Source organism: Anarhichas minor, unplaced genomic scaffold (genome assembly GCF_050575085.1).
Source record: "Anarhichas minor isolate MPS153535 unplaced genomic scaffold, ASM5057508v1 ptg000004l, whole genome shotgun sequence".
Lineage (NCBI taxonomy): Eukaryota > Metazoa > Chordata > Actinopteri > Perciformes > Anarhichadidae > Anarhichas > Anarhichas minor.
In genome coordinates, this window is record NW_027466450.1 from 1,198,955 (window position 1) to 1,226,174 (window position 27,220).

Genomic DNA, 27,220 nt, shown 5'->3' on the forward strand with positions numbered 1-27,220 from the left:
TTTGAAAGGCTGAATTCAAACAGAAGTCAAACAACAGTGGGAACTTGCAAAGGAAAGTTAAATTATAAAACGCTGTGACAAATAAGCCAGCATTTGGTCATCGAGAAAAACCTTTCTCCACACAAGTTCCATATTTATCTGGGATATACTAAGTCATTATCATTACTGTATGCAGAGTTAAATTATTGTCTTTTTTTCTCAATATTTTCAACCTGAGGTCATGGATGTGTTTTGGAAAGGGATCAAGGTTTAAACATTTGAAAGTACTCTTAAAAATGTATACTAAACTAAAGCTCTGGTAATAACTGAATGTGTTATGTGACACAGCTTGTGAGATTGTTTAAGCTTATAGTAATACTATCTTGATTAATTAATCTAGAATAACTAATGTCTCTTGCTTTCTTTGTTAAGACAAGATACATATACTCCAAAATGATTAAAGACTACGTATATTGTAGTTAGCATATATTCTCACCTTTGACCCAGCTATTAAAAAATCCTTCCATAACTGATACCTCCATGAATAGCTTTGGTTTCCCTTTCTATTTGTGGGTGTTGTTTAGTACATATAGGGCCGTTCTAACAGAGCTGCAGGAGACGCACTCTGAACTGTCTGAACTTCAGCTGCAGTATCTACTCCACTCTTTAACCCAAACATGGCCAGAAACCTAGGTAAGTCGGAAACTGTATCTATGTTTTAAAGTAAATTATTGTATGTTGATATAGCATTGCTCACTGCTGAATTAAATTTCATGAAATGTTCCTCTGTACCTCCTATAAACTAATACTGTATTAGACTTACTGGGTAGAACTGTAAATACATTTAGTTTGACTTTAGTACCATGAATGTAACCTGATATAAATTCTGGAATACTTAAAATCACAATTTCTTCATCTCTAGAAAATTAAAAAAATAATAATTATCCATAGTTGAGTCAGATAAAGGCAGTTTTTGTTCTTAAGAATCAGAGTCAAAAGTTAATTTGTTCTGTTTTTGTCATTGTATTGTTATTAGGGAGGTTGAATTGTCTTTTGAAGGGAGGTTCAGTTGAGAGTTTCCTTTGATTTATTAAGTGATGTGACTGACAAACAGTTTTAAAAAATGTTGTAAATTGGATCCTCCAACAAAGTCCTTTATTGGCTCTGTCAAAGCAGCAGAATGGATGCTTCTTTTCTCCTATATCTGTACAAGTTTGAGTACAACGTGTGTACAACCTGATGTAGAGTCTTATTCAGTGTCACTCATTCTTCTACACAGGAAGCAACAGAAAAAATGATGAGGAGCTGAGGATAGTGATGGTGGGGAAGACTGGAATTGGGAAGAGTGCCAGTGGAAACACCATTCTGGGACGACAGTGCTTTGAATCAAAGTTCAGTGGAAAGTCTATGACTGTATACTGTTCCAAGGGCAACGCTGTGGTGGATGGGCAACAGGTTGCTGTTATCGACACCCCGGGCCTCTTTGACACCAGGTTTAAAATGGAGAAAACATCTAAAGATCTCAGCCAGTGCATCTCTTATGCTGCTCCTGGACCCCATGTGTTCCTGGTGATCATCAAGCTGGGCAGATACACTGAAGAGGAAAAGCAGACGGTGCAGAGAATTCAAGAACTCTTTGGCCAGGCTGCAGACAAATACAGCATGGTGCTCTTTACTCATGGTGACCTTCTTGAAGACACATCTATTGAGGAGTTCTTGGAGGGTTGCCCGGACCTGCAGGAACTAGTGGACAGATGTAATGGCCAGTACCATGTCTTCAACAATAAGCTGAAGGATCGCTCTCAGGTCACTGAGCTGCTCCAGAAGATCAGAATTGTAGCCCAGAAGAACGGAGGAAGCCACTACACCAACGAGATGTTCCAAGAGGCAGAGAGGAAAATCGAAGAGAAGCAACAACGCATCCTGAAAGAGAAAGAAGAGCAAATTCGGAAAGAACAAGAGAAACTGGAGATGAAACTACAGGAAAAATATGAAAAAGAGATGAAGAAAATGCATGACCAACTCAAGGCTGAGAGCGAGAGGAAGAGCAAAGAGTATGAGAAGAAAATGAAGAAGACGATGAAGAAGTTGGGTGAGGACAGAGAGAGGGAGAGGAAAGAGAGAGAAGCAGAGAGACAGAGAGACAGAGAGGAGAAAGAAAATGATATGGTGAACATGCAGAATAAAATGAAGGAACAGTATGACAGAAAACTGAGAGAAGAAAGAGAAACGTTGCAGATAAGGCATGTACAAGATGCCAGAAAGGAAGCTGAGGAGAGTAATGACTTTTTGGCTGACTTCCTTAAAGGATTCCAAAAAGCTTTAAGGTGTACAATATCTTGATATCTCAGGCAGTTAAACTACAGAGTACAGGAATATATGAAACAAAAATGATTTCATCTGCAGAACTATAATCTACATTTGCCTTTTTTAATTATCATAATGAATGATAATGAAGCTAATTGTAATCATGTAAGTAGAGCTAGAGACTATTGCTATCAGGCTAAGTCACGCATGATTTATTTTTGAACATGGTCTTAGGAGGTATTCAGTGTGTAAGTTAACTTTTCGTAGTAATAAATGTACGCATATCATTAACATTTAATAAAAGATCATATAAAAACTTAAGTAACAGTCAAAGCATTCTTTTCACAAGTTATGTAAAGCTGTAAGTGTTCATATGCTAAACTGGTCTTGTAATAAACATGTGATATTAAGACCAGACCTTTTTCTGAGTCATGATTAACTGTTCTACCAAGAGTTCAAAGGTCAAAAGTCTTATCTTGCATATTACATCTTCCATATAACATATCTTGCCAATTTTTCAGGGTGATGACATCATAGACAGACATTCAAAGCTTCTTTTGAAAAACCTCATTCGAGGCTTTAATGGTAAAAAAGGCATTTTGTACAGCGTTACAAATATGCCTCATTTAATGTCTATGGGTACTGCTGCTGCTGTTAACATCCAGCAACACTAGTGGGCCAAATAATTTGAGAACTTGAATGATAACAACATTTTCCAGCTGGAAGGCAGGACTTGCACTGTACTGTGTTGTTTATATTTTCCTGCTTTACACAGTAGCAGTTAAAATACAGTTATGATTCTGATAATAGATATTCAGCCGGTGTTCACAACTTTATTTGCATGTGTGTAATAAATGCAATTTGAAATATACACCTTGAAAACTGCAAACCTATCTACGTCATGTTTCTTTTAATTAAATTCTCAGTAGCGATAACTAAATGATATGCTTATTATACATTTTACAAACAAAACAACTTCAAAAACTCTAAAAAAAATAATTTAAATGAATCATTTCTTTTTTGCTTTTTTTGGTATTTTGGTCAGACACATATGCAACGCTGATTACGGTAATATGTGTGGTATTTGTTATAAATGTACGTTGGTACATAGAGGGTGATAAGAAGCTATACATGGAGGGACTTAGGACCCAGGGGAATGTAGGTGAAGCAAGGGAACCTGGAGGGGGTCTGTACCGTGGCAGTAACCTGCATGAGGAAGTTATGCTAATAAAGAGTTGCAGTTAAGAGCAGTTTGTTCTCACGTGCTTATATGTTCATTTAAAAACACGAGAATATGTATTTTGGTATTGTCACGTTTGATTGGGGGGGCAGCAGCAGCAGGAAGTGATGCCACACAAACACAGCTGTTCACCGCTCGCTGCCCGGTTCTTGTGTTAAAAATGTCCGCTTAATAATAAAAAAAAAAATGCGTTAACGCGCGATAAAATAATTGCCGGCGTTAATTAATGAATGCGATAATAACGCGTTAACTTGCCCAGCACTAATATACATATATATATATATATACAGTATCACAGTATATATATATATATATATATATACACAGTATACACATATATATATATATATATATATATTCTTGTTATATTACATTTATAGTTGTTTCACTCATAGGGACTTGTAGCATTATCATCACTTATGAGTTACTGCAGGTGTATAAACCAACATCATAAAACAATTGTAAAAATACCCTATAATAATATATCAATAAAATGGCATAGTATAGTATTCCACAAAATGTCATGAAAAGTCATAGTATAGTTTGCCATAAAAATAGCACATTATTGTACAACATCAAAGAGTCACATCAGAAATATCATATTGTAGTATGTCATATAAAAGTCATAAAAATATAAAAAACAGTATGCCATAAAAGATCATAAAAATATCATAGGATAGTATGTCATAAAAAAAGTCATGAAAATGATCATAGAGCCACAAAAGAGTCATACAAAATAGTATAACCCTCACTAATCAACACGTCGTATCTCAGTTGTTTGATTCATACAAAAAATGAAGCACAAAATCGCTGTCATTAACTGTAGCTTTAAGTGACCAGCTCTTCTCTTCCTGGATTCTTTCCCCCAGACAACCAGCTGGCAAACAAACAAAAAGCTATTGTGCTATTAGTGAGTTTCAGAAGCTTCCACATCCATGCTGAACAGAATCATTGGTGGTGTTGTAACATCTGGGGATGTTCTACGTGTGGAGTGTGTATGGTTCATATAAAATATAATCTGTATATATAATGTAGTGGGAGATGTGGAGGATGTGTTCATGTTGTGTATGTTCACTTTGAGAAGAATAAATCATAGCATATGCACAGTATGGTTTCTTATTTTAACACATCCAAATGATAAAAAATAGAGTTAGATAGACACTGGACATCAAATGCCAAAAAAAGACAGCTGTAGTTTGGGGTCGCAAACTCAAATCTAAATATAACACGAAGCACACATATAAAAATATAAAATTGCTTTAAAACAGTTTCCAGAGCATACTGCTAAATAAGCAGTTTCGTTTTCACAAAAAATTCTAAAACAATCAAACACACACATAGATACATTTAGTAAAACTCTCATCTTACATGGTAAAATGCTAACCATGTTCACAATGTTAGGTTAGGTTAGGTTAGCATGCTAACAATCACTAATTAACACTAAACAAATCAAATCTGAGCCTGATAGGTATGTCATTATTTTTAAGGTATTGGAACCAAAGTATTGGACAAAAAAATGCCAAAGATGAAGGTTATGAAAAGTCATCATGATTCCTCTTGTGGGGGTCATGAATATCTGAACTAGAGGGGTGACCCTAAATAGTCGACTATTTGAGGATTTGATCTAAGGAGCCCGATTCAACTGGGTGGTGGGAAAATGTGGCTATGAAACAACAAATCATTTCATTGCGGCAATATGTGGGGTGCTGAATGTCTGATTTTACATAGATTTGCTTGGGTTCTCCCAATAAATCATGATATGTAGTCTACTGCAGTTTAAATGTGAGCCTATTTCTAATACTGTTAATACAAATTCAAAAATAACTAATGTGCTTTGAATCAATCTCCTTAGTGTGCGTGAATAAATCACCATGTTTGCACAAATTTACCGGACCAGGAGCAGCATCTGGGCGATCAGAAAGGCTAAATAACAACTAAATTGAAATACAAAAATATTCTAATTAGAAATAATTTAAGAAAATGTGTCCTGAAGAGAGATGACGCCAAGGCAAAGTACAGCAAGAGTAAAGGTTTCCTCTGCCGAATTTGTTATATTTATAACAGAACACCTAAATGTGCGGTATCGCCCTAATACCATATCCACCGGACTATTTGATTGTGACTGATGCTCACCACCTAATCAGGCAAATTTCTTTGCACTGTTAGGTGTCACTCGACAAGTCTGTATAGTAGATCCTCTTCATAGAGCTAGGGTTACAATTTGTACAACATATGGTTATCAGCCTGGTTTTTGAGACAGTTAATGTTGTTGTGCTGAATAGTTTCCTGGACAGGTTCTTAACAGGCCCGTACTTCAATACAGAGCACAGTGAACATTGTAAAAATTAGCTCGGGTCAGTTTCGTTCAAGTTTCACATTTCAATAAACTCATGCCGAATTTAGTATTAAGTCGGTATTAGATGGGAGCCTTAAGGCATCATCTTTAGTGGCAGGTCATTTATGAATCAGGCGCAGCTGAATTTATCCACGCGCCCACCCGTAATAAAAAAGCGAGCATTCCTTAAAAATAATCAGTAAATACAGTCACTTCCCACTCAATTTCATCAAATCTGCCTCTTAAGCATCTCAGCCAACTGAGCGGCCCCACAAGAGCTGCAAGGCTTATATTAATTGACTGTGAGGGAGGGGTCGCAGTCCCCGGTTGAAAGAAAAATAGACCAGCATCATAACTCCTGTCCGATTCCTCAACGTCCTTGGTTGAGTAAATCTTCAGGGAAAAATAAACACAACTGACTGAGTGACGTATTATCCATTTAAGTCTTCTTGACTGAGTGAGGCCTAGAGTGGGCGATGGGTGGCTGGGATGTAATAACCCGCAGCTGGCTTTGCTGCGAGGTGCTATCACACTGTCTGCCTGAGGAAAGCTATATTTAGTGGGTGCCAAGTAATAGCTAAGTACAGTGAAATGATCCAGCTACGGTAATGATACAACAAGGTGACAACCAGATATTGGGGGACTTAATTACGCTCGGGGCGGAAGCGAAAAGCCACAGTTGTCAGATCTCTGGTCTGTGTTTATCCGATGTTGGTGACTCGCTGTCACATTAACCCAGATCTAACACTGGATTCGGCTCGGTTACAGAGCCACTTTGTATTGTGACCTTGTGCTGTGTTTCATCTGAGAGAAGAGCAAGCTTATGTTTTATGTATTACCAACCTTATCATATAGACAGGAAGATAAGTGTGTGTAAAAAAAGACTACTTGCTTAAATGTCTTCACATATCACCATTTTAATGCATTCTGCCTCCAAGTAGACCAACATGCTCCCCATCAAATTAAAGGGTAATAAGCAGGCCTGAAGCAACATTTGTGTAGTGTCTGAAGTACTTGAGTCCCACCGCAAGGCTTTCACATTTCACTGACATTTAGATAGATAATGAGTAACAATCTCCCAGTCTTTTAATCCCCCTGTGAATATATGGCATTTAAGTCAATTTTTTTCCCTCCTGTCTTTAAATAATTGATGAAGGAGGATGCTATCTGAGTGGATATTCCTGGCATTGGCTTTGACCACTTCATCATACATGCCCTCTCCTTTACTCTGACCCAGGTTGCTCCAAGATCTTCACATTTGAAAGGCATAATTCAAAGTCACGGTGAAGCCGTTTACTGACAAACAGGCTTCAGGGACAGAGGTGAAAAGATTGTGACTTACCACGCTGGCCCAATACAGATTATTCTATCGTTGATTGCCTTTCACATAACTGATGCAATTTAATCAATGGAATGGTTTTCATCTATATTTTATGTATGTATCTGGATGACAATGTCACTTAGCAGCACTGTGCGAAAATGAATCTTCTTGCCAAAATTCTGAACCAAAATGACATCCACTCTTGTTAAATACTGTTTGTGACATTTCATCAACGAAGACCCTTTACCACGAACTACCAAATAACCGCTAAAAACAAATATATGTTTATATGTATCATGCTTTTGTTTTTTGCATCTTTTGAGGCCTCCGTGATCGTGTAACTCACAATCCCCCCAGGTCTGGTCTACAGGACAGTGGCAGTTCACAGCTCCCTCACCAACCTCACACAGCTCTCTGCCCATGGTCATCAGTGCAGCTGGTTACATATTCGATGTGACGTCTCCTTCCATCTTCTCATGAATTTTTTATGTCTCTTCCTCTCCCACTCACACGCAGACGGGCCTCTTATCAGCCCTGTTCTGTGAAAGTATGCTGCTGTAAATGACGGCGTTGCCTTTGGAATCCGTGACCCCTTTTGTCCTAATAGGACATAGATCGCACTATGTAGGTATCTCGCCAATTGCTCCGTCCAGAGACATTTCAATACACAGCGTTGGCGCGTTGGCGAGATAATTAACAATCATTGCATCGTCGAGATCCAAACTCATGCATGCAGGAAAGGGGAAAATCCTGTCAAACATTATAAATATCCATGAAATTATTTTCCTTACAAGGAATCATGCTTGTATGTTTAATCTTAGACGGCATTATAGAAGGGGCGGCCCAGTAATGGGATATTCTTTTCTCATGCATCCCCCGTCTGGCGATATTGATTTGACAGAATGAGAAACTTCTGGATTTTACTCTCCGCTAAACTGACAGTTTGATGCCACACTTGTGCTGTGCATATCTGACCACGCTATAATGCACTCAGGTATTGACAGCCTCATTGATTTTTAGGGCCCCTTTGCAAATCTAAGATCTTTCAAAAGGAGAGTAATGTGATGATCCGCAGGCCCTGCACATGCAACTGTTTTACCTAGATGGAAAAATAACTTCTTCTTCTTCTGATCTCCTTATTTTTTATTTTCTACTAACCTCTTCACACAGCTGGTGATTATGTACTATATACTGTATAAAGAGGATTTGAATCCAATATTATTTCATTTAAGATGGTGGAGTGGAGCTGTAGGCGAGAACTAATGCATTAAAGGAACCTAACTCTAAAGAGGAATTTAAAATTATGTAAAGAAGTCTGAAATGAATTATGTCAGGTATTTAGGTAAAAACTGTACTCACTTATGATACCAGGTGCTTCTCTCAATATATTTTTCCACTGCAGATAATATCCCGTCACTCCCTACGTTTACATGCACACTAATATTCCACTATTGTATTACAATATTCTAAATTGAATAAGGTTAGGACATGTTTAAGACTGATGAAGACATGTGGGATGAGCCCATGTTATTTGGGTTTCAGGCGCATTATTTGGACATGTATACAGTGCAATCGTAAAAAGGCTGTGAATATTGTGAAAGTGTCGATATGTTCAATTCATGGAGAAATGCACACAGCCTCCGTGAGATCGTGGTATCACAACTATACAGTCACAGGTAGCAGGGGGGCTTAAAGATCCTTAAAGAAAACAGAGAGACAGAGGAGTGTAAACACGTATGTTCATACAGACACTATAGGAGAAAAATGAAGATTTTTTTTGTACATCAAAGCATGCAAACATGTTCTAGTACAAATCCAAAATAAAAAGTATGAACCTGACAATGAGTATAATATGTCTCCTTTAAAGGGCGCGGCTTCAGGACGTACATCATGGGGGGGGGGGGGGGGGTTGTTATGTTATGGTATGCACTGCTGCAAAGGGCAAAAAATGAAATATTTTGTGCATGTATGTAAACGTAGACAATGCAGACAGGACTCTTAGCAGAACCTCGCCCAAAGTGGTACCAAGTTTCATCCACAACTTTAGCTAATGGAGAACCAATACAAGAACGGTTTCAAGCGAGTTAAGGCAAGTTGAGCCGTGCTGGCAGCACGCAGTGGAAATGAGGCAATAGAAAGAGAGAGAAAATCCACATCTTGCTCTGCTTCAAGAGTACCACGATCACTTCATTGGAAACCAAACAGTGAGTCCAGAAAATATAAGGGAGATCAATCGATAATGAAGGTAATCATTGGCTGCCGCCCGAAACTCAATTCATATAAAGTCATCAGTTCTTATAAATAAAATAAAAGTTAATCAAATTAATTATTACCAAAGAAAGACCCAGCAAAATGCCTCACATACAATGAATGACCAAACAGGAACTCTGCTGTTGCATTGTGCCATTGTTGCCTCTCCCTGCACCAGGTCACATTAGCATTGTGTGTATAGTGGTTATTTCTGAAATGGTCCTGTCACATCTAAGTAAAGCTGTGACAAACTGAATTTATGGAGACATATGGTTGAACATGTTTCCATGTCTGAAATTGGGAAAAGGGATAGACATAAGCATTGGCAGACATTGTCAAGCCTATCCAGATTAAAGTTGACAAGGGATCTTAAGCTGAAGGAGAGGAGATGGCAGAAAAAAATGTACTCTCGTATTAACTACGAGCATTTCCTGGAAACCCAATGTCTGACTGCTGCCAGTTGATATGTGTGCATGGGCTTTTCCTCTAAAAACATCTCAAACACGTGCAAGTTAGGTGAAATGAAAACACTCAAGCGCCCACAGGCTTGAACGTGAGTGTGATCTTGTTCGTCTGTGTGTGTTATAGACTGCCGATCTGTCCAGGGCGTACTGTCCAAAAATCATGAAGAAGCGATATACAGTATATGCTGTATATACAAAAACCTGCACCCCCCCACAGCTGGCGTTCCAGCCGTGAATGACAATTCCCTCCATCCCTCACAAAATATTTCAGCAGGTCTCCGAGCCGTGTTTGAGAACAACGGAAAAGTACTGCTTCTTTTGCAAGGCCCTTGATGTAACAGTATAACGGCTGTTTCCTTCACTCCCCGGTGCAGAATAAGGAGTGGAATGGTGACGTGCCTTTCATTCCTCAACCTGACAGTTCACCATTGATCATTTATCAAGCTGGGTGCTTGCCAGAGCCATCGATTGAGAGGGGAGGGGAGGGAGGGAAATTAAATAAGACTTGTGGAAGTGCGGTATGCTCCCCGGTGAACATATGGGCAACAACGCCTGATGAAATTTCACACTTTTCTCCCTGCTCGGTGTTGTTGATGGGCGCCGTTGGAGAATGCTGAGTGTAAATGTACTGTGCGTGGCAGAAGGGAATTGATCATGTGGGTGTGTGTGAGAGCCTGTGAATGTGAACACACATGCCATGCATGTCGTCGTGTGTTCCTGCCTTTGTGCATACGAGGCTCGTTTGACCGCACATGAGTAATTCTTAAACTCCAGCTGACTGAAGCCTCTTTTTTTTTCTTTCTTTCTTCTGTGTGGCACAGAAGGGTTTCTGCCAGGTCTGCAGAGGACCATGCGGTGATATTGTGCCGGATTAAGAGGCCCAGAATCTAATCACTCTGATGTCTGTTGCAGCCCTAAATCACACTCCCTGACTGGACAGCAAGGCTCGGTCTGTCCTTCAAAAAAAAAAGGGGAAGCTTTCCACGACTCCTTCCATATTGTAATTATTTCAACTGGATATGAGCTATTGCACTTACTGGCTGGGGCAAAAGCACCGGCTGCCTCCCCTTCCATTGGCTGCCTGGACACCTCTGTGCCGCCTCCCATTGGCTGCCTGGAGGAGAGTGGGAGGAGAGCTCACCCCATCCTCCCCCTGTGGCAGAGCGTGTAAATGTAAAGACTCCTTCTCTGCCTATTATCTGAGTGACTCTGGGTTTTGGTGTCTGCCTCCGAGCGCACGCGCGTGTGTGTGTGTGTGTGTATATTGGAGGGAGGAAAGAGATAAAGAGAGAGAGTAAGGGAGGGAGAGGCAAGCAGCGTTTTCTTCTCCCCCCTTTAGCCTCCCCGTCTCCCTGCTCCCTGTCACTCCATCCTTCCTCCCCTCTCCTGGACCACCCTACAGCCCTGCTTTCAGCCGGACCGAGACCCCCCCCCTACCACCCAGACCACCCCGGGACCCTTTGACTCTCCTCATTTCTCCGTCCCACCAACCAAAACCTCTGAACAGGTAAGACTCTGCTTCTTTCAGCTGGCGCTGAGGCTTTAAAAAGTACTTCCCGCCTCTCCTTCTGCTCTTGTTTTCCTTTTCTTTACACTCGGCTGTGTCTGTTCCCTCTGGCCTCTCCTCCTTTCCTGCATTGCATATTTCAAGTTTTCCCTGCGGCGCTTCTGTCCCTCTCAGAAAAGTGACACAGTTGCAGGGGATAATATCAGTGAGGTCACTCTATTTTTCTTCATCCTCTGATATCAACTTCCCCCCCCCCCCCCCCTCTCTCTCTCTCTCTACCACACAATCTCTTCATCTTCTCTCCTCTTGTCTTTTGCAATCTCATACCCTCTGGCTTTGAGCGTGTGCAAATTTCAGTGGGAAAGTGAATCAAGCCTTTTATTTCTAAGTCTGCCCAGAGCACAAGTCGACAAGGACAACATGCTGTATTTTTACTTACGGGAAAATGCATCTCTAATTCATTTTTGAAGAGTGTTTATGTTAGTTGGTGATGGCTATTTATAGGTGCTGACGCGCCAGGCACACGTGCTTTCGCTATAGGCCACTTCCACTGATGCCGGGACAGAACACAGGACTGTCCACTGGCTCCAGAATGCATGACATTGCACAAAGTGTAATGACTTTACAAGGCATTGACTTGCTTGATTGAATCAAGCAATCTCTCCAGCAAGAGAAGTCCAACATTAACATGGCCCATAAAGCATTCCTGGCAACAGCAGAGGAGACACACACACACACACACAGGAAAAAAAACTGCTTAGTTCTCCATCCGCACATCCTGTACTTTACCAGGAAGGGGAAGTGTTGTGTGTGTGTGTGTGTGTGTGTGTGTGTGTGTGTGTGTGTGTGTGTGTGTGTGTGTGTGTGTGTTTGTGAGGGAGACAGAGATACTGCTAAAGTGCTTGAGACATCAATACTGTCAGCCTGGAGTTTTTAAAGCCACTCTATCATATCTGAAAATTGGACCTTACAACAATGTCAACAACGGAGGAAATGCTTCTCCTGGTGTGGTGTTTTGTTTCTGTGGTGTGGTTCTGAGGAGGTGGGTGTTTAAATGTTTAAATATGACTGAGGAGCAAATGTGGATGAAAATTTGATGGGTTTTTTTCCGATATTTATTAGGTCATCATATTATTTAAATGTCTATATAGCACCTACATTAAAAAAATACTTTAATTAACAAACACAACATTATTATAATCCAGTCCCAGGTCTTGACAGAAGGCATTTTAATTTGTTGAACTATTTTCATTATGCAATCATATAAAGTTTGCCTGTGACTTTCAACTATAAAAAAAGAACGCTGGCCTTCTCTATCAGACAGATTGACCTTTCTTTCTGTGATAATCGTTTTCTAATTTACTCAAAAAGAGCATCTGTGACAAAGCATCTTGGGAATGTTGGGTTGTCTCATCAAGGCTGCCTCGAGGGAGAGCAGCTTCCACCGAGAGGCTTTTATTGTGATAGTTTGTGTGGAACAACGGAATGAAAATAACGGAAATCTCTGACAACTTAAAATCTAATGCTGGATATCACTTATATTTAACATATCTATGATGTTTTTTGAACATAAATATGTCGGTGAAGAGCGTTTTTATGATGTTGCTGGCGGAGGTCACATATTCATGCATTCAGGTTAGTTTATTAGGACGTGTAAATTGGGTGTCTCTACTTCGTGACGAAACATGCAGGTGTTTGTCTGCGCTAACCCTCAGATGCTCAGCTGGCTCTGGGCCAGATGCTAAAGCAAAACATTAACCCAGACTCTGATTTCCATGTATCATCAAAAACAGCATGTTGATAGGAGGCCTCTAAGCCTCTATGGAGTTCAGGCTGGATGCAAAGATATATTGCTTATTGAACAAAAACACAAATCAAGGTGAAAAATGTTCTTCACCAATAAAAACAATCTTGGCAGATTGACTTTATTGTCAAGCACTCGGCTGTATTTTGTGAATTATGTATTTTCTATGAATGAACAGATGATGTTTAGACTCAGAGGAAAATGATTTCTTGGTTATAGAAAAAGGCTCTTTCTTACTAGCGCTTAACAAAATAGAATCATTCAGGTCTGAGACAGCTTAAGGTCACCAACTTTAATCATCATCTGAAAATAATGATCTTTAAATCAACAAAAGTAGCATAGTCCAGGTTTGGTCAAATTCAAGGATAATCATTGAGAGAACTGAAGACTATACCTGGCCAATATAACTTGTGTTTATTTCTCCCCACATGAGCCCATGCAGCTCTTCTGCAGCCATATTTAATGCACTTACCGCACGTCATCTCTTTCAGTGTAAGCTCTCATAAGAATGCATACATAAAACTCCTTGTAGAATGACATATTTATGAGCCTCGGCGGTGTGTTTGCACACTCCTGCTTGTGCACTTGCATGCTGCCTCCGTAAGCCGCTGCTTTTAAGCTTAATTTGAGCGGCATGCAGTTGATGCAGACAACGAGTGTGCATCACCGTGTCGGACCAGTTTTACACTTGCACATCACATAATGCCACAGATGTCAGTCAGGGTCACTAGGTGTTGTGAAGGTTTGGGAGTTGAGCTGAGCGAAGCACGCAAATGAAGCTGCTGAAGTGGCAGCAAATCAAATTTGAGCGGACAGGCGTTTGTTTTTCAAATAATGCCATTGAGAGAAGACGGGGATGAAGCTGAGGATGGCATACGAGTTGACTTGCTTGTTATTATTCAATGAATCCTCAGTAATTATACATTAATACATATATACTCTATAAAGGTCTTCATTTTCAATGTGTTCCTCTGCTAATTTGCCATTTGGAACAACCGCACTGTAAAAAGATGGATCACATGTATCCAGCATATTCAGTGAGCCCTGCTTCCTTCTATGTAAGGCCAATGCTCTGCAAGCAGCTGGCCCTTTGTGCCTTGGCCCATTCGAGCCGTTCCGGATCTCCCGCTGGCCTGGCTCAGGGCACAGAGTATGCCGGGAGTTGCCTGGGTAGGGACTGGCTCAGCGTGAAAAAGGCCACTGACGTTGACTGGCTGCCGTCTTGGTAGCTGCCACAGAATGATGGGGGGGTGAGGGGGGCGGGGGGCAAATGGACGCAGACGAAAGGCCTGCAGAGGAATTAATGTGTTTGGTCTGTTGGCTGCTGACTTTATAGTTCATATATTGGAAAAGTAGCTGCACACTGGCGCCTACTTCTTCACGATAGGAATTTACATCGAATACATCATTTTTAATGGGCTAAATCAAAGTTTCGTGCCGTGTATGGAGTAATATTTGGTGGACTTAAATTTGTAATACTTAGTGTCCAACTTCGACACATTCGTCAAACCTAAATTGTTAACACACAACACACATCCAGGGATTGTGATGCTACAAAATGAGTACAAATGAAGCGTCATTACGACCATGATGTGGTCATCAATAATCTTAAACAAACTTAGAGTCAAAATCGTTTTCAAATAAAAAATGGAAACCCTGTTATTTGTACTGTGGTAAACAAAGAACATCAAACACAGTATTGCATAAGTTATACCTCAAGTGTTGATTACTTTTATGTAATTGAATTACAAAAATCTGGGAATGTATCAGCTTTTTATTTTGAATATTAAGGCAACATTTGAATTTATCAAAAGAATCAATGGGGCCATACATGTCTTGATCACCACCTACTGAATGTTTTAGACACATTGCTTAGCATGTAGGTTTAGATTGATGCAGACATGTTTTGATCCTAATCAATAATTTGTCAGGGTGCTTTACTATATTCTTCAAGGGGATCACCTGGTTAATTACACAGACCACCTGTCTCAGCACAGCATGCAAGGGCTATTCAATTAAAATCACAATAAAAGGGGGTTCACCACCACCTACAGTCCAGGCTGGACTATGACCACCTTTGAACCCAACAATCACACCAGGAGCACAGCAGCTTATTTTTATGTGACTGCTCAGATTAAGGAGAGACACGCCAGATAAATATCACCAGTTGATTATTTTCATCAAGACAATTATTTGTGTGTTAATTGTTATGTTCAAATATGCAAATGAGGTATATTTCTTAATGAATTTGTACTAACTTGCAATAAACATTGGATAAAGTTAATTTTTTTGTGTTTGCTTATGTTGACATACTACAGTCAAAGGTTTTTCCGACGGAATTTTGGATATCTTTGTTTATCCCTAAATACTAAATACTGTTAGCTGTGGGTATTGTCTTTCCACTAAATTAAAGGAAATTCTCTCTCTAAAAACTTTCAAAATGTACCAGTGCATGGAAATCAATGTTTTTGCCTTTAATCCTAAAATCAACATAATTTAACTTATTACATTATTGCAAAAATGTAAGTACATTTTAGCTTTAGTTATTATAGATTGATTTGCCACTACTGGTACTGTAGCTCTATGCTTCTCACTGACACTTGCAAATTGCAAATGTTGTCCCGCCGTCACCATGATCTAACTCCACATCCTTTGCTTCGTCAAAGAAGCTGAAGATTGCTGGAATGATATATTTATTAATTTGCATTTCCTTTTTTCTCTTTTTGTCCTGCGTGGGCATCACTTTTCATCTTCATTACAATGAGAAAATAAAAGACCATGGAGAGCTTCCATTTTGGGCAGTGGCCATGTTTAGGAATGCAGTTTGATAAGCTGTGGCGATGCAGACTAGTGCACCCATAGTCATCTTCACAGATCAACCTGAAAACAGTGTGTTGTTTTTAAAAGTTAGAGCCAGTAGTGTGTTTCAGCAGGGGATATGTGTGTGTACAGTGATGCACAGAAATCTAACCACAGGGTCAGCAAGCGGCTGATCACACAAATAATCCATTGAACACTCTTGCTGGCACTGACTTGTTTTTACCTCTTGCTCCCTCCTTCACACTCACTTGATTGGTTAGCAGTTTTCTGTCACTGGGCTGTAAACTTAAAAAACAATCTATCCTGTGTCATAATTCATAACAGAATGCGAGGGGTTGGGGGCTGTGATGCAGTGCCAGAGGCTGAAATTAACCATGGCACCTTTTAGAAGTGGAAGCTATTGGAGAGAATTATGATCTGTGAAACCTGAGGGCCTTTTTGTCTCCTTGCAAAGATGTAATTTAAGCCGGCGAAGGGTTGCAAGATCAATCAGAGAGGATGAAGAGTTGGGAGAGAAAAAATGGAAGAGGCTGCGGGTTAAGGAGGGAAAGGTGGAGCAGGAACAGGGCTTCAGCCTTCCCCGCTGCTCACTCTGGGTGGCAAAGTATGGTCATAAATAGGCAGCCCCTTCTGCCCCCTGTGTTGCTGCTATTTTTATACTCGCTAATGCAGGGGGTTTGGAGAACCAGCTCAAGTGGTGAAGTCACAAGAACATATTATTGTTGGCTTGGAGTTGAGAGAGCTGCAGTGATCAAAGAACTAGCCGTATACCCGTGGAGGACGGTTGTGACAGAATTACCCTTGTGTTGTTAATTCTTTATTACATTAGGGCTCATATACAAGATCCAATATACAAAAGAGTTAGTTTTGTATATTAGGTCAGACTACTACAAAGTATTCTGTTCTTGGTTAAAACAACAGGAAAGGTGTGACGGTTTCCCGTGAATTCTGCTAAAACAGACGCATGGTGTTTGGAATGAGTGCTTGTGGAAACCAAGTGACATGAACAGGAGAGGGATGAAATGAATGATGTGCCACAATAATCTGGCAGTAGTTTGACATTTGACAAGCACAATGGAAAGAAGGGCTGATATGGAATATTATCCTTGACCTCGGTATGATATGGGTTACCTTTTCAACCCACTCCATGAATCAATCTGCCGTCAGTTAGGATTTATTTGTAACCATTGTTTTTCAAACTCTCTCAAACCAAAACTGTTGTTTTCATTTACTTTAACGGAATCCAGCTGGCGCTGTTTTACTGTAATTCAGTTTGTGATGATGTATTATTGCTTGTAGCAGATTTAATAGAATGTCGAAATATGTAATGATAATGAATAATCCAAATTTATGAATCATAAACCCATGAATTGGAGTGAAAGTTGGAGGGGAGTGATGGAACTCAGCTTGAGCTATCAGACACAATTATTTAAAGTAACAGAATTTGAGACTAGATTCAATTTAAGATGCCACCCAATTTTGTAAAAACAGAGAGAACTTCCACAACTGATATGAATCAATTGAATCTCAAGATTTCAGGGTTAGTGCGGAGTTCTTGATATGGTGTACAGTGACCAATAACATGATCAACTTCTTCATAAATAACATGTTTTTTGATCTATTAATTAAAAACTAAACTACTCAACAGACACATGAAATAACAAACGAGGAACACAATGAATGAAGTGAATAAAGGATGAATAAATGAGTACAATGTTGAGTACAATGAATAACGACCAAAAAGGATCACATTTGACCAGGTGGCATCATGTCTATATATTTATGTGTGTAATGAATGGATGAGATAAGTCTAAGCTTTCACAATTAATGTATAATTAATATAGACACACTATATTTATTGAGTCAGTAAGATGAATTTTGTACACTTACAAAACAAAGATGCACAACAAAGACGTATAAACACTTAGATGAGTCAGTTTGTGAGTGGTTTACAAAGAAAGACAAAGTTTTTCCTCGTAATATATTAAAATATATATTCAAAATACAGGGATTAAGTAGTGCGCACCCTGAAATTCTGTTTAAGATTTCTGGGGACATATAATATGCACATACATACTTATGTAGGAGGATCTTACTAGCATATTAATATAGGCCTACTTAAGGCTTCGATCCACAGTTTATAATTATTTATTTATTACCAACTTAATCACAGATGTGGATTTTATCTCATGCAATCAGTCTATAGTAGAGAGAGGGAATAAGAACAGAGTAGAAAGGGGGAGGGTGGGGGGTTGATGCTCCTCCATTTACAAATTAATTTCAAAACCAGCACTCTTTACATTATTTGACATACATTACCTCAACATAGAGTATTCATTTTTATTTTTGCTTTAAAGATCAACGTCAGCCTTTATTCACAGCTGGATGTGTCCCTGTGGCTCAGTGTTTCTGCTTCTCAGGAGTGTAGATGATAAAACAAGGAGGATGGGGTCAAAATCGGAGCAGTTTCCACCTTAATGTCCTTTCTTCAGTTTCTGCCGAGTTCCAACATTTACAATGTAACTTTGGTACTTTTCAGATGTTTAGTGAAACAAAGCATATTACTTCATGTTCACTAATGTCAGAGTTAGTTTCCTTTAGTTTCCCATGTCTTCCTCTGGGTCTTCTGAAAGACGCCGGATATCAGGGCCTCTAACCTGTGAAATATTCATTGTTCAATAAAGTAGCTCAAGTGTTAAGAATGGAAACTTAATCTTGTTCATTATTCTATAATTTTCCCCCTCTGTGAGTTTATCCTGGCCATTTCGTAAATTGAGGGTTTGTCACTCAGCGCCATTAGTGCCCTGGGGTCAGACGATAAGTTTCTTCACCTTCCTGTTAAGCGCTGCATGGTGGTGAAGTGGCTAATACTGTTGATTCCTGGCCTGTGTAGAGTTTACATGTTCTTGCATGTTGACCTCTTTATATATATATATATATATATATATACTATGCATTTATATCGGTATGTAATTAATTGATTTATTTATTGTTTTACTTAAGCACAGTAGTGCTTTGTGCTAAATGCTAACATGGTCACAATGGCAAGGCTAACATGCTGATCAGCTTAGCAGGTACGCAGGAATGTTTACCTTGTTTTTTAGCGTGTTAGCATGCTAACGTTTGCTGCATTTCAAGTAACTGCATCAGTAGTTGGATATCTAACTATCTAACTAAAATGGAGGAAATCTCTGTCTGTGTGTGTCTGTCCTTTGATTGTATTGACAACCGTTCATCCGATCGACTTCACAGTTGGTGGGTGTATTGCTGAGGGCCCAATGGGGTGCAGTGTGAAGTGTGAGCTCTTGAGATCTAGGGGACATATTTATTAATAGTGGGTTACGTACACACTGTGTAATGCATGGTGAGGGGACCACTATTAACTGTCACACCGCAGAACCGCATGCTGGGTGCAGCTCGCTCTCCGTCGATGATCATGCGAACCTTTGCTCTCAAACGACGCGTAAACTCTAGCCTTGCTAGCAGATGCAACTATGTCATGGCGGGTGTGTTGATCAGGACCCAAGGAAGCGCAGCGTCAATGTTGTTTGGATAAGCGCTTTTTGAGAAAGCTGCAAGCAGCAACACCACACAGGCTAAGCAATCGGCCTGTTCTGAACATGTGCGTTTTGAACAGGCGCTGCACTAGTTTTTATTTTAAAACAATAAATGTCAACCTCGTGGTGTTACATGAAAAGTCAGTGTTTCTCTTTTGATTTTCATCACTCATACAAATACTTCGGACGCATTTCAGTGCTGGAAATCACCAGTAACACAGCGCTGCGTTTACAAACTAGCTTCTGATTAATAAACGATTTTCTCTTTGCAACTCCCATGAATGCACTATTTGGGGAGACGTTTCAGTCAAATTTTCAACAGCACTTTGAAGCAGATTTTTTTCTGATGATACTGGGGTAAATAATTATGGCACTTAAATGGAGTAATGCTCAAAATCCTATGACAGTTCAGCAATGCTGGCGACTGCTGCTGACAGTACTGTCTCACATATAGTGCAGTGGGACAACACACGTTCGAATGCACCGTAGGATGGATTTTACCAAAACAATGTAGATAACACCGTCATGCACGGTGAATGTGGAATCTGTTTGTAGAACGTGCAGAGAATCGTCGTACTATGAGCTAGTTATACTGAATATGATGATTCACAGCACATAACAACTTGGGGAAAATTCACTGTGTCCTCTTTTAAAGAAAAGAAAGAAGAAGAAAAAACAGACGCATCTGCAGCTTACAGTGAAAATGCACGTCTGGTGATGTCAGGACAGATATTCTAAAGCTCATCTCTTAGCCTGGGCTCTTGGCACTCGCCACTGCCTCTCAGCGTTTTTGCTTGATTAAAAAGCGCCCAGGAGTTTGTAAGCGCGTGGTAGGTGCGAGCGCACACCCTGACAGCTTAACATACTGATTATTCAAGCCTCTTAGGCTAAGCCACGGCACTCGAGTGATGAACGTCAACTCCCCTCTCTCCCTCACACAGTCTCGATTTCTCCCTCTCTTTTATTCTTCGTTTGAAAAGAGTGGAAAGCCAGTGACAGCTTGCAGAAAGCAAACCTGTTGTCTGGGAAGCGGAGGGGATCAGTGACACAGTGATTCATACACCGCCGGGGCTTTATTTAGACATAATCCAACCCGGCGTAGGGTCCTCGCTCCCTACTTCTTGAATGGAGCTGGCTAGCAGTAGCCAGACTGTGTATTGTCCTACACCGTAGACCACAGGGGGAAGTCCCTCCGTTGGGATTTAATGCATCAATGGTTGTCTTCTGATGTCCTCCTGGAGAGGTCATAATATCGCTGCCGTTTTGTCATCGCAGCAAATCATTCCCTTTTTCTCGACATGGCAAGTGAACGCTTAATGTGTAGGGATCTTTCACCGTCCCTGTTCTGTTGTTATTGCACAAGGGCCATGCAACTGTATTGGCGTTATAGTTTCTGCATCACTGTCCCTTTTCATTTACTGCGATGAGAAAGGTTATTCTAACTCATCTCTATTCATGTTGCCATTCAAACGTCATTCTAGAGGCACAGAAACCTTCCCGTAACGGTTACGATGAACTACCATGGGGGTATTTTGTATCTGTTGTGTTTTACTGGTAGTTCTACCAGTGTAAGCTTCCCCTTTCTGTATGTGGGCTGTGTGTACTCTCAGCTTGCTGGCAAGGCCGCGGCTACTACCACCGAGCCACACCTGACCAACAGATTGGCCCCAGCTGGAGGCTGAGGCACGAACAGACACAGCAGACGCTCACCTCGGGATTCAGCTCATGAGGTGGACATGTACAATGGAATAGTGCATACAATGCCACTTCAACAGCCTTGCATACGCCTTTGATCTGATTTGATGGTTTGATAATCCACCGTCAAAACGATACAAAATTGTCTATTGTTTATATATTTCTATGTTGTCTATATTGTTAATTTTGTCTAAAAAGGCAATATGTCATATGGACATGCTCTGATCCTTACATGTGAAAGCGAAGCTAATGGTTAAAACAGGAAGAGCTCGTTTCCAGACAAGAGCTTCTTCTGTCGTTTGGACATGGTTTGACAGACTATGGTACACAGAAATGTGTAAACACAATGTATTGGTTGTTAGGAATGTTATTTCTGTTCTACGACAAAAAACGGTTGAAGGATGAATAGAGTAATCTATGGAGAACATGTGTGCACGCCCCCAGATAACATAAATAATAATTAAATCTCTTGACTGGTATAATTTTGGACACTATCACGTAACATGTATATTATAATTTTCCATTCTTTGAGGAAAAATGTTTTCCCTTAAAAGCTGTGCTCCGTGGTTTTCGGCAAACATTATTCAAAAAGGAAAGGAGAAAGTAGCTAGCACCAAATATTTAAGGCAGCAGGACAAAGCACTTCAAAAAACACAATTACAAAGTATCTACAGGTAATAAAAGAATATGTAAGTGTCATTAAGATAAGACATGAGGGAATCAACTGCAGCAGGACAGCAATTCCAGGGATTCAGCAGATTACTAAATTTAAAGTGCAAGATCTGAGATTGGGAGTATTTTGATTTCCTTTTATCAGCTCTCAACATTTAGACGGCGATGATTGTTAAATAGAGTTACTTTAAGATAAAGAGTTTTCATTTCCTATTATGAGGTTATTAGGCTGGTGAACAAGCCTGGGCAACAAGTCCATTAACCCTGCTGTAAACTCCAAAGCATGCGTTTTTATATTTCACCATATTTAATCCCCTGCATCGGTCTCTTCTTTCAAATTTCATCCTCCTATCTCAGAGAAGAAACTATGGTATAGCGGTGCTCTCTGTTTCCCTGACACACTTTCCCTGAACGCTCTCTTTATTTTTTTATTTTTATACTTTTATACATTACAGCGTGCGCTGAAGAGGCTGCTAAGTCAGCGAGAACTCAGCCGAGTGTGCTTAAGCAGATGTAGAAAAAGGAGGCGAGCTTGAGAAAACACTTCCCCGGGTTGCTGCCGCTGGCGTGCGTTCAGCATCTTAGGTAGTGGGTCTGCCGGGTGTGTGTGTGTGTGTAGGGCGGGGGGGGGGGGGGGGGGCAGCCGTAATGAAATGGGGGCAGGTCTGAAAAAAAGGAGAGCTTAAAATCCCATTAGCCCGCGCTGTGCTTTTCCACCTACCCATATGTACAACCTAATTCATTAATCACTAAAAATTTCAGAGACAACCCCTAGGGGACACATTCAACTACTATTAAGTGTACTATGTGTACTATTAAAGAGAAATATTTGGTCCGGATGTACCAAAATAATGCTGAAAGTGTGCATTGACAATAACTGTCAAGAAAACATCACCTTTCAGCTGTGCCTCGTTGTGTGCTCCTTTCTCCCTGTCTGTCTTTCTTTTCTTTCCATATTAGGAAAGAGGGAATGCTCTTAACCCTCCCTTCTTCCTCTATTATTCATTTAATGGAATACTGAATCTGTGTCAGTGCAACTGCTCAGATATTGTACCAGACCTGGTGTGCAACATTGGCGCTCCCTACTCTCCTGCCTTAGTCTTTGCTTTTTTGTCTTTTCTGTTTGTGTGACATAACCGTGTCCTCTTATCTCCTCTCTGATGTGTATTATCACCTGGTGACATTAGTGACATGACATTTGGGAGGGCTATTTCAGACACACAATCTGTTTCAGATGAGCACTAAAACAATGGCAACAATTCAGAGAGCTGAAAAAATCGAGCATTGTCCTTATGTTGTAAGCTTGAATCAGGTACACAATGCTTAGACGTAGAACTTTTTATAATAATGTACATTCTGCTACACGTATCCCCTGTGTATTGACAACACATTGTCAAATCAATGTGTCAAATACTGACGCTTGATCATGTCTCCTAAACTTTGACACTCTTTGTTAACCCCTATTGTCAGGGACAATGTGTGTTATATACACCTGTTACATGCACAGTATATTTTCTAAATAAACTTGTTTCTTTGCAGAAGATAGATTTTACTAATAAACTAATTAGTTAAGTTAAAGGAAAAGAGCGGGGTTGACGTTTACTTGACTCTCTAAAGACTTACGCAAATAGCCTTTGACAGACATGAGTCATGTGACTAGCGACTTATGTGACTCACCTGACTGACGACACTACAACTCATGGTACTAATGACAATAGCGACTCACATGGATAATGACTCACGTGACTAACTACGCTACAAGCGAGCGACAAACGAGTCACATCACTATCAACTCTCTTGACTCACTTGACTAACGACACTAACGAGTCATGTGACTAGCAAGTGACAAACAAGTCATATCAATAGTGTGTAATACGGACGTGGGTGTGTTTACATAGGAGTTAGTCGCAAGCCTTGTGCGTCGCATTCACATGCTAAAGACTTCCTCCGTGCGTCTTCGTCAGACGCCGAGGAGCACTGGCCGAGCTGCAGTATTTGATGCGTTGGGAGTGACAACGGATTGGTATTGACACTGTGACACCAAGTGGATCACATTCACTGGAAGAACATCCTCTTGATTTTTCTTTGACATTTTGTACAGCTCGTCGTGAGCTCAGCCACAATCTGTTTCCCTGCAGGAGAATCCAAAGAGGAAGCCGATTATATAACCAGCATGGTGTGATCTCCATGCACCCGGATTTGATGGAACTTCATCCATCGGCTAATTTGCTTTCGTCGTTCTGCAAGAGGGAAAGCAGTATGACATCATGATTACCCCCCCCCTTTAATAACAATGTACATTCTGCTCCATGCCCAAGCTGCAATCACTTCACTACACATGAGCATATTGCTGTTGGCATGTGCAAACCTTGTAAGTGTAATTGTTGGGGGGATTTCACTGTATTTACTTGAAGGGATAAATTCATCTCTGCTGTTTGATTTCATTCCTCGGGAACCCTTTGAAATATCCACGGGAGAAGTCACAAATGCATGGATGTCAAGCTACAAAAGCACTATGTACAAGTCTCTATACTTAAGACAGATATATGTGTGTGTCTGTGTTTGTGTGTGTGCACAACGTTCAGAGACTAAAAAAGCTACACAAAAACGACATTCAAACGTAGGAGGTTCTTAATTTCCGCCCTCTCTTAGGGATTAAGTAGTTAAAGACTCTGGAACATCAAAGAGTTTCAGTGTCGTCTCCATGTTAAGGAAAGGCTCTATGATGAAGGTGTGAAGATGTCATATGCTGCTTAGCGATGCAGGATATTAGGCTTCCCCTGAGACGCACACATACACATAAGAAACCACACACATTAAGCCTATGTATATAACTGGCTCTTTTTGCTAGGTGGTATATAATTACCCCGCACTGAATTATACTGACATTCCCATGCATGGACATTCACACACTGAAGTCTCCAGAAACCATCAGAACAACTGTATTTGTAAATCCGCACATTAACCTCTTAATATCGGTTCATTGGTGCAACGAACAGCATGAAGGTTTTGGGGATTGGAACAATTTTACCTTTGATGTTTAGCTCCATTCATTTGCATGTACATCAGAGCACCAGTGCTGTTCAAAGGTCTTCTTAGCCGCTGACCTCATTAATGTGGTTACATCAAACAGTCTTTTATTATCTTCTATCTACCATTTGGCAATGGGCTTCTCAACCGCAGGGTCAGAACGCCACAGGGGGCTGCAAGACGATTTTGGGGGGTCATGCCTTTATTTGTGGGTTACCAAGATTGCTTTGCATTTTTTGGGTGAAATATGAAAATTAAAACAACCTAAAAGAGAGACATTGTTCTTTGGCTATAGGTATAGCGCCACAACAAGCTCATCGCAGATACCTGGTATATACAGTATATCTGTGCTTTAAAGGTACCCTTAAAGGTTTTTGACCACTAGTAGCGCTGTGGAGCATTGTTTTATCACAAGGGGGTCTCTCTCTCCCTGTGACCCGCTGCGGCCTGTCGTTAATCGACCGCGGACGCTGCTGTTTTTTTAGATGGATCATAAAATAAAAATGAAAAAAATGCTTAAATGGGTAGCCTTATATACTTGGGCCTTCCGTTAATATACCTTGGCAGTACGCCCAAGTAAAGTCTATGTGTGGGAAACACCGCGTAGATGGCAGCAGAGGAGAATGCCATGTGAAATATGTAGCCAATGGCAGGCCTATACCCACAGTCAAGGACATGCAGAACATACATGCCAAAGTATTTGAGGTAGAGATAGGGTTTCTATTACACAGTTGTCCCACTAGAGAACACTGACAAGCCCTGTTCAAAACATATCTTGGTTTCCCAAATCTTTGTTTATGTTTGTGCTCATGTAAAACTTACGCCGATATTGCTATCACATCCTTTTAATACCTGTATTGGCCCTTAAAATTCCACTGTAGGGGATGTGTCTGTGTGTCTGTGGCATTGGATCTTGCATCTGATGAGGGATCACAAGAAGGCGTTGGTTTGTTTTAAAGGCTCATAATCTATCGTGAAAAAAAATCACTGTTAAGTGTATTAACATGTCAGCTGTTTTCTAATTGTTAGTCAAGACATTCTGTTAGTCTGCAGTCATGGCAATTGTTGTAACCATTGTAAATGGTGACCATCCTCTTTACGTGTGTGTGAGAGTGGAATGATACTGAACGGAGCAGCCGACTTTCTTTGTGTGAGATAATTCACTAAAGGGCAACTGTGGCTAAGTGGAGAGCAGGGCCGTCCTTCAATCAGAGGATCGGCAGTTTGATCCCCGGCTCTGCTAGTCACATGTCGATGTGTCCTTGAGCAAGACCCTTAACCTCGTAGCTGTGTCTACGGTGTATGTGATACAATTTGAATTGTAAGTCGCTTTGGATAAAAGCGTCTGCTAAATGACTGTAATGTAATTAAGCTGAGTTAGTCCAACATCATTCAATTTGTAACTCACCACCTTGGGGAGCAATCAAGCTTCATTTGCAGTACGTCTTGATACAAAGAACAAAATCAGGTAATACAGTCGGTCAGAAAAAAAAAATTGAGTAGTCAACAGTTTGCAACTGGTGATTTATTAAAGCTGGCACTTTTTAGCTGCGGAAAAAATGTCCTAGTCAGGGGAAAAAACAGCTGTGCAATATCCATGCACATAAGGGGGTTATGTCTCGTGATGCATGAAACTCATTTGGCTGACTGTGTATAAAGAATTGGGATATGTTAGACAAGGCACATTATAGAATTCCACTTTTCTTTAAGAAATATGTGAAACTGAGATTTGAATACTCGGCAGAGGTGATCTGCCTCTTTCCTTCTGGAGATGTAGGCAGGATCAATAAGGCTCATATCCTCGATTACATTAATGTTACGCATTTGGCAATGAGGAATAAGCTTAATTTAAGCTTAAATCTGTGATTAACTGTTAATTGTGGAATACATTGGTGGTGAAATTGTATTTATTGAACAAGTTGCTTGTCAAAAGTCCTCCGTTTAGCTTCTGACCCCCAACAAGCTGTGGGTGACCCCCAACAGTGGGCAGGGGGGTACTGCACTTTCAAAACAGGATTCAGTGGAGATGGGAAATGTCAAGATGTGATGATTAACTCAAAGCCAGAGATTCTGGCTCTTCAAGCACTGTGATCAAATTAGTTCTAGACTGTATTCTAAAACGAAAGGATGAGTCATTTTTTTCCCACCCATCACAGTGTGTATGCAAATTGAAAAACAAAACATATTGCAAAAACATGAGGGTAATTTTCTTTGACCTGAATAGATAAAACTGCTGCGA

At 40.3% G+C, this 27,220-nt stretch overlaps 2 protein-coding genes across 2 annotated transcripts in view; both read left to right on the forward strand.

Annotated features, from left to right (window-relative positions):
- Nucleotides 1–1,273: 1,273 nt before the first annotated feature.
- On the forward strand, nucleotides 1,274–21,313 carry LOC142971133 (GTPase IMAP family member 9-like). The gene is made up of 2 exons (XM_076111768.1): nucleotides 1,274–2,071; nucleotides 21,195–21,313. Exons 1-2 carry the CDS (start codon nucleotides 1,297–1,299, stop codon nucleotides 21,311–21,313), a joined length of 894 nt encoding a protein of 297 aa, XP_075967883.1. The 5' UTR covers nucleotides 1,274–1,296.
- The window catches only part of LOC142964841 (poly(rC)-binding protein 3), a 60,705-nt gene continuing 44,685 nt past the window's right edge, over nucleotides 11,201–27,220 (forward strand). Inside the window, exon 1 of the mRNA XM_076105395.1 lies at nucleotides 11,201–11,403. The gene's annotated coding sequence lies outside the window, so the exon portion shown is untranslated. The remainder of the gene's footprint in view (nucleotides 11,404–27,220) is intronic.

Bases quoted from the DNA above. Each gene is read 5' to 3' on its own strand.
- LOC142971133 (XM_076111768.1), top strand. From the start codon at position 1,297: ATGGTGGGGAAGACTGGAATTGGGAAGAGTGCCAGTGGAAACACCATT. The intron at 2,072-21,194 runs GTGAGGACAGAG...GTGTACTCTCAG, and splicing joins GAAGACGATGAAGAAGTTGG to CTTGCTGGCAAGGCCGCGGC.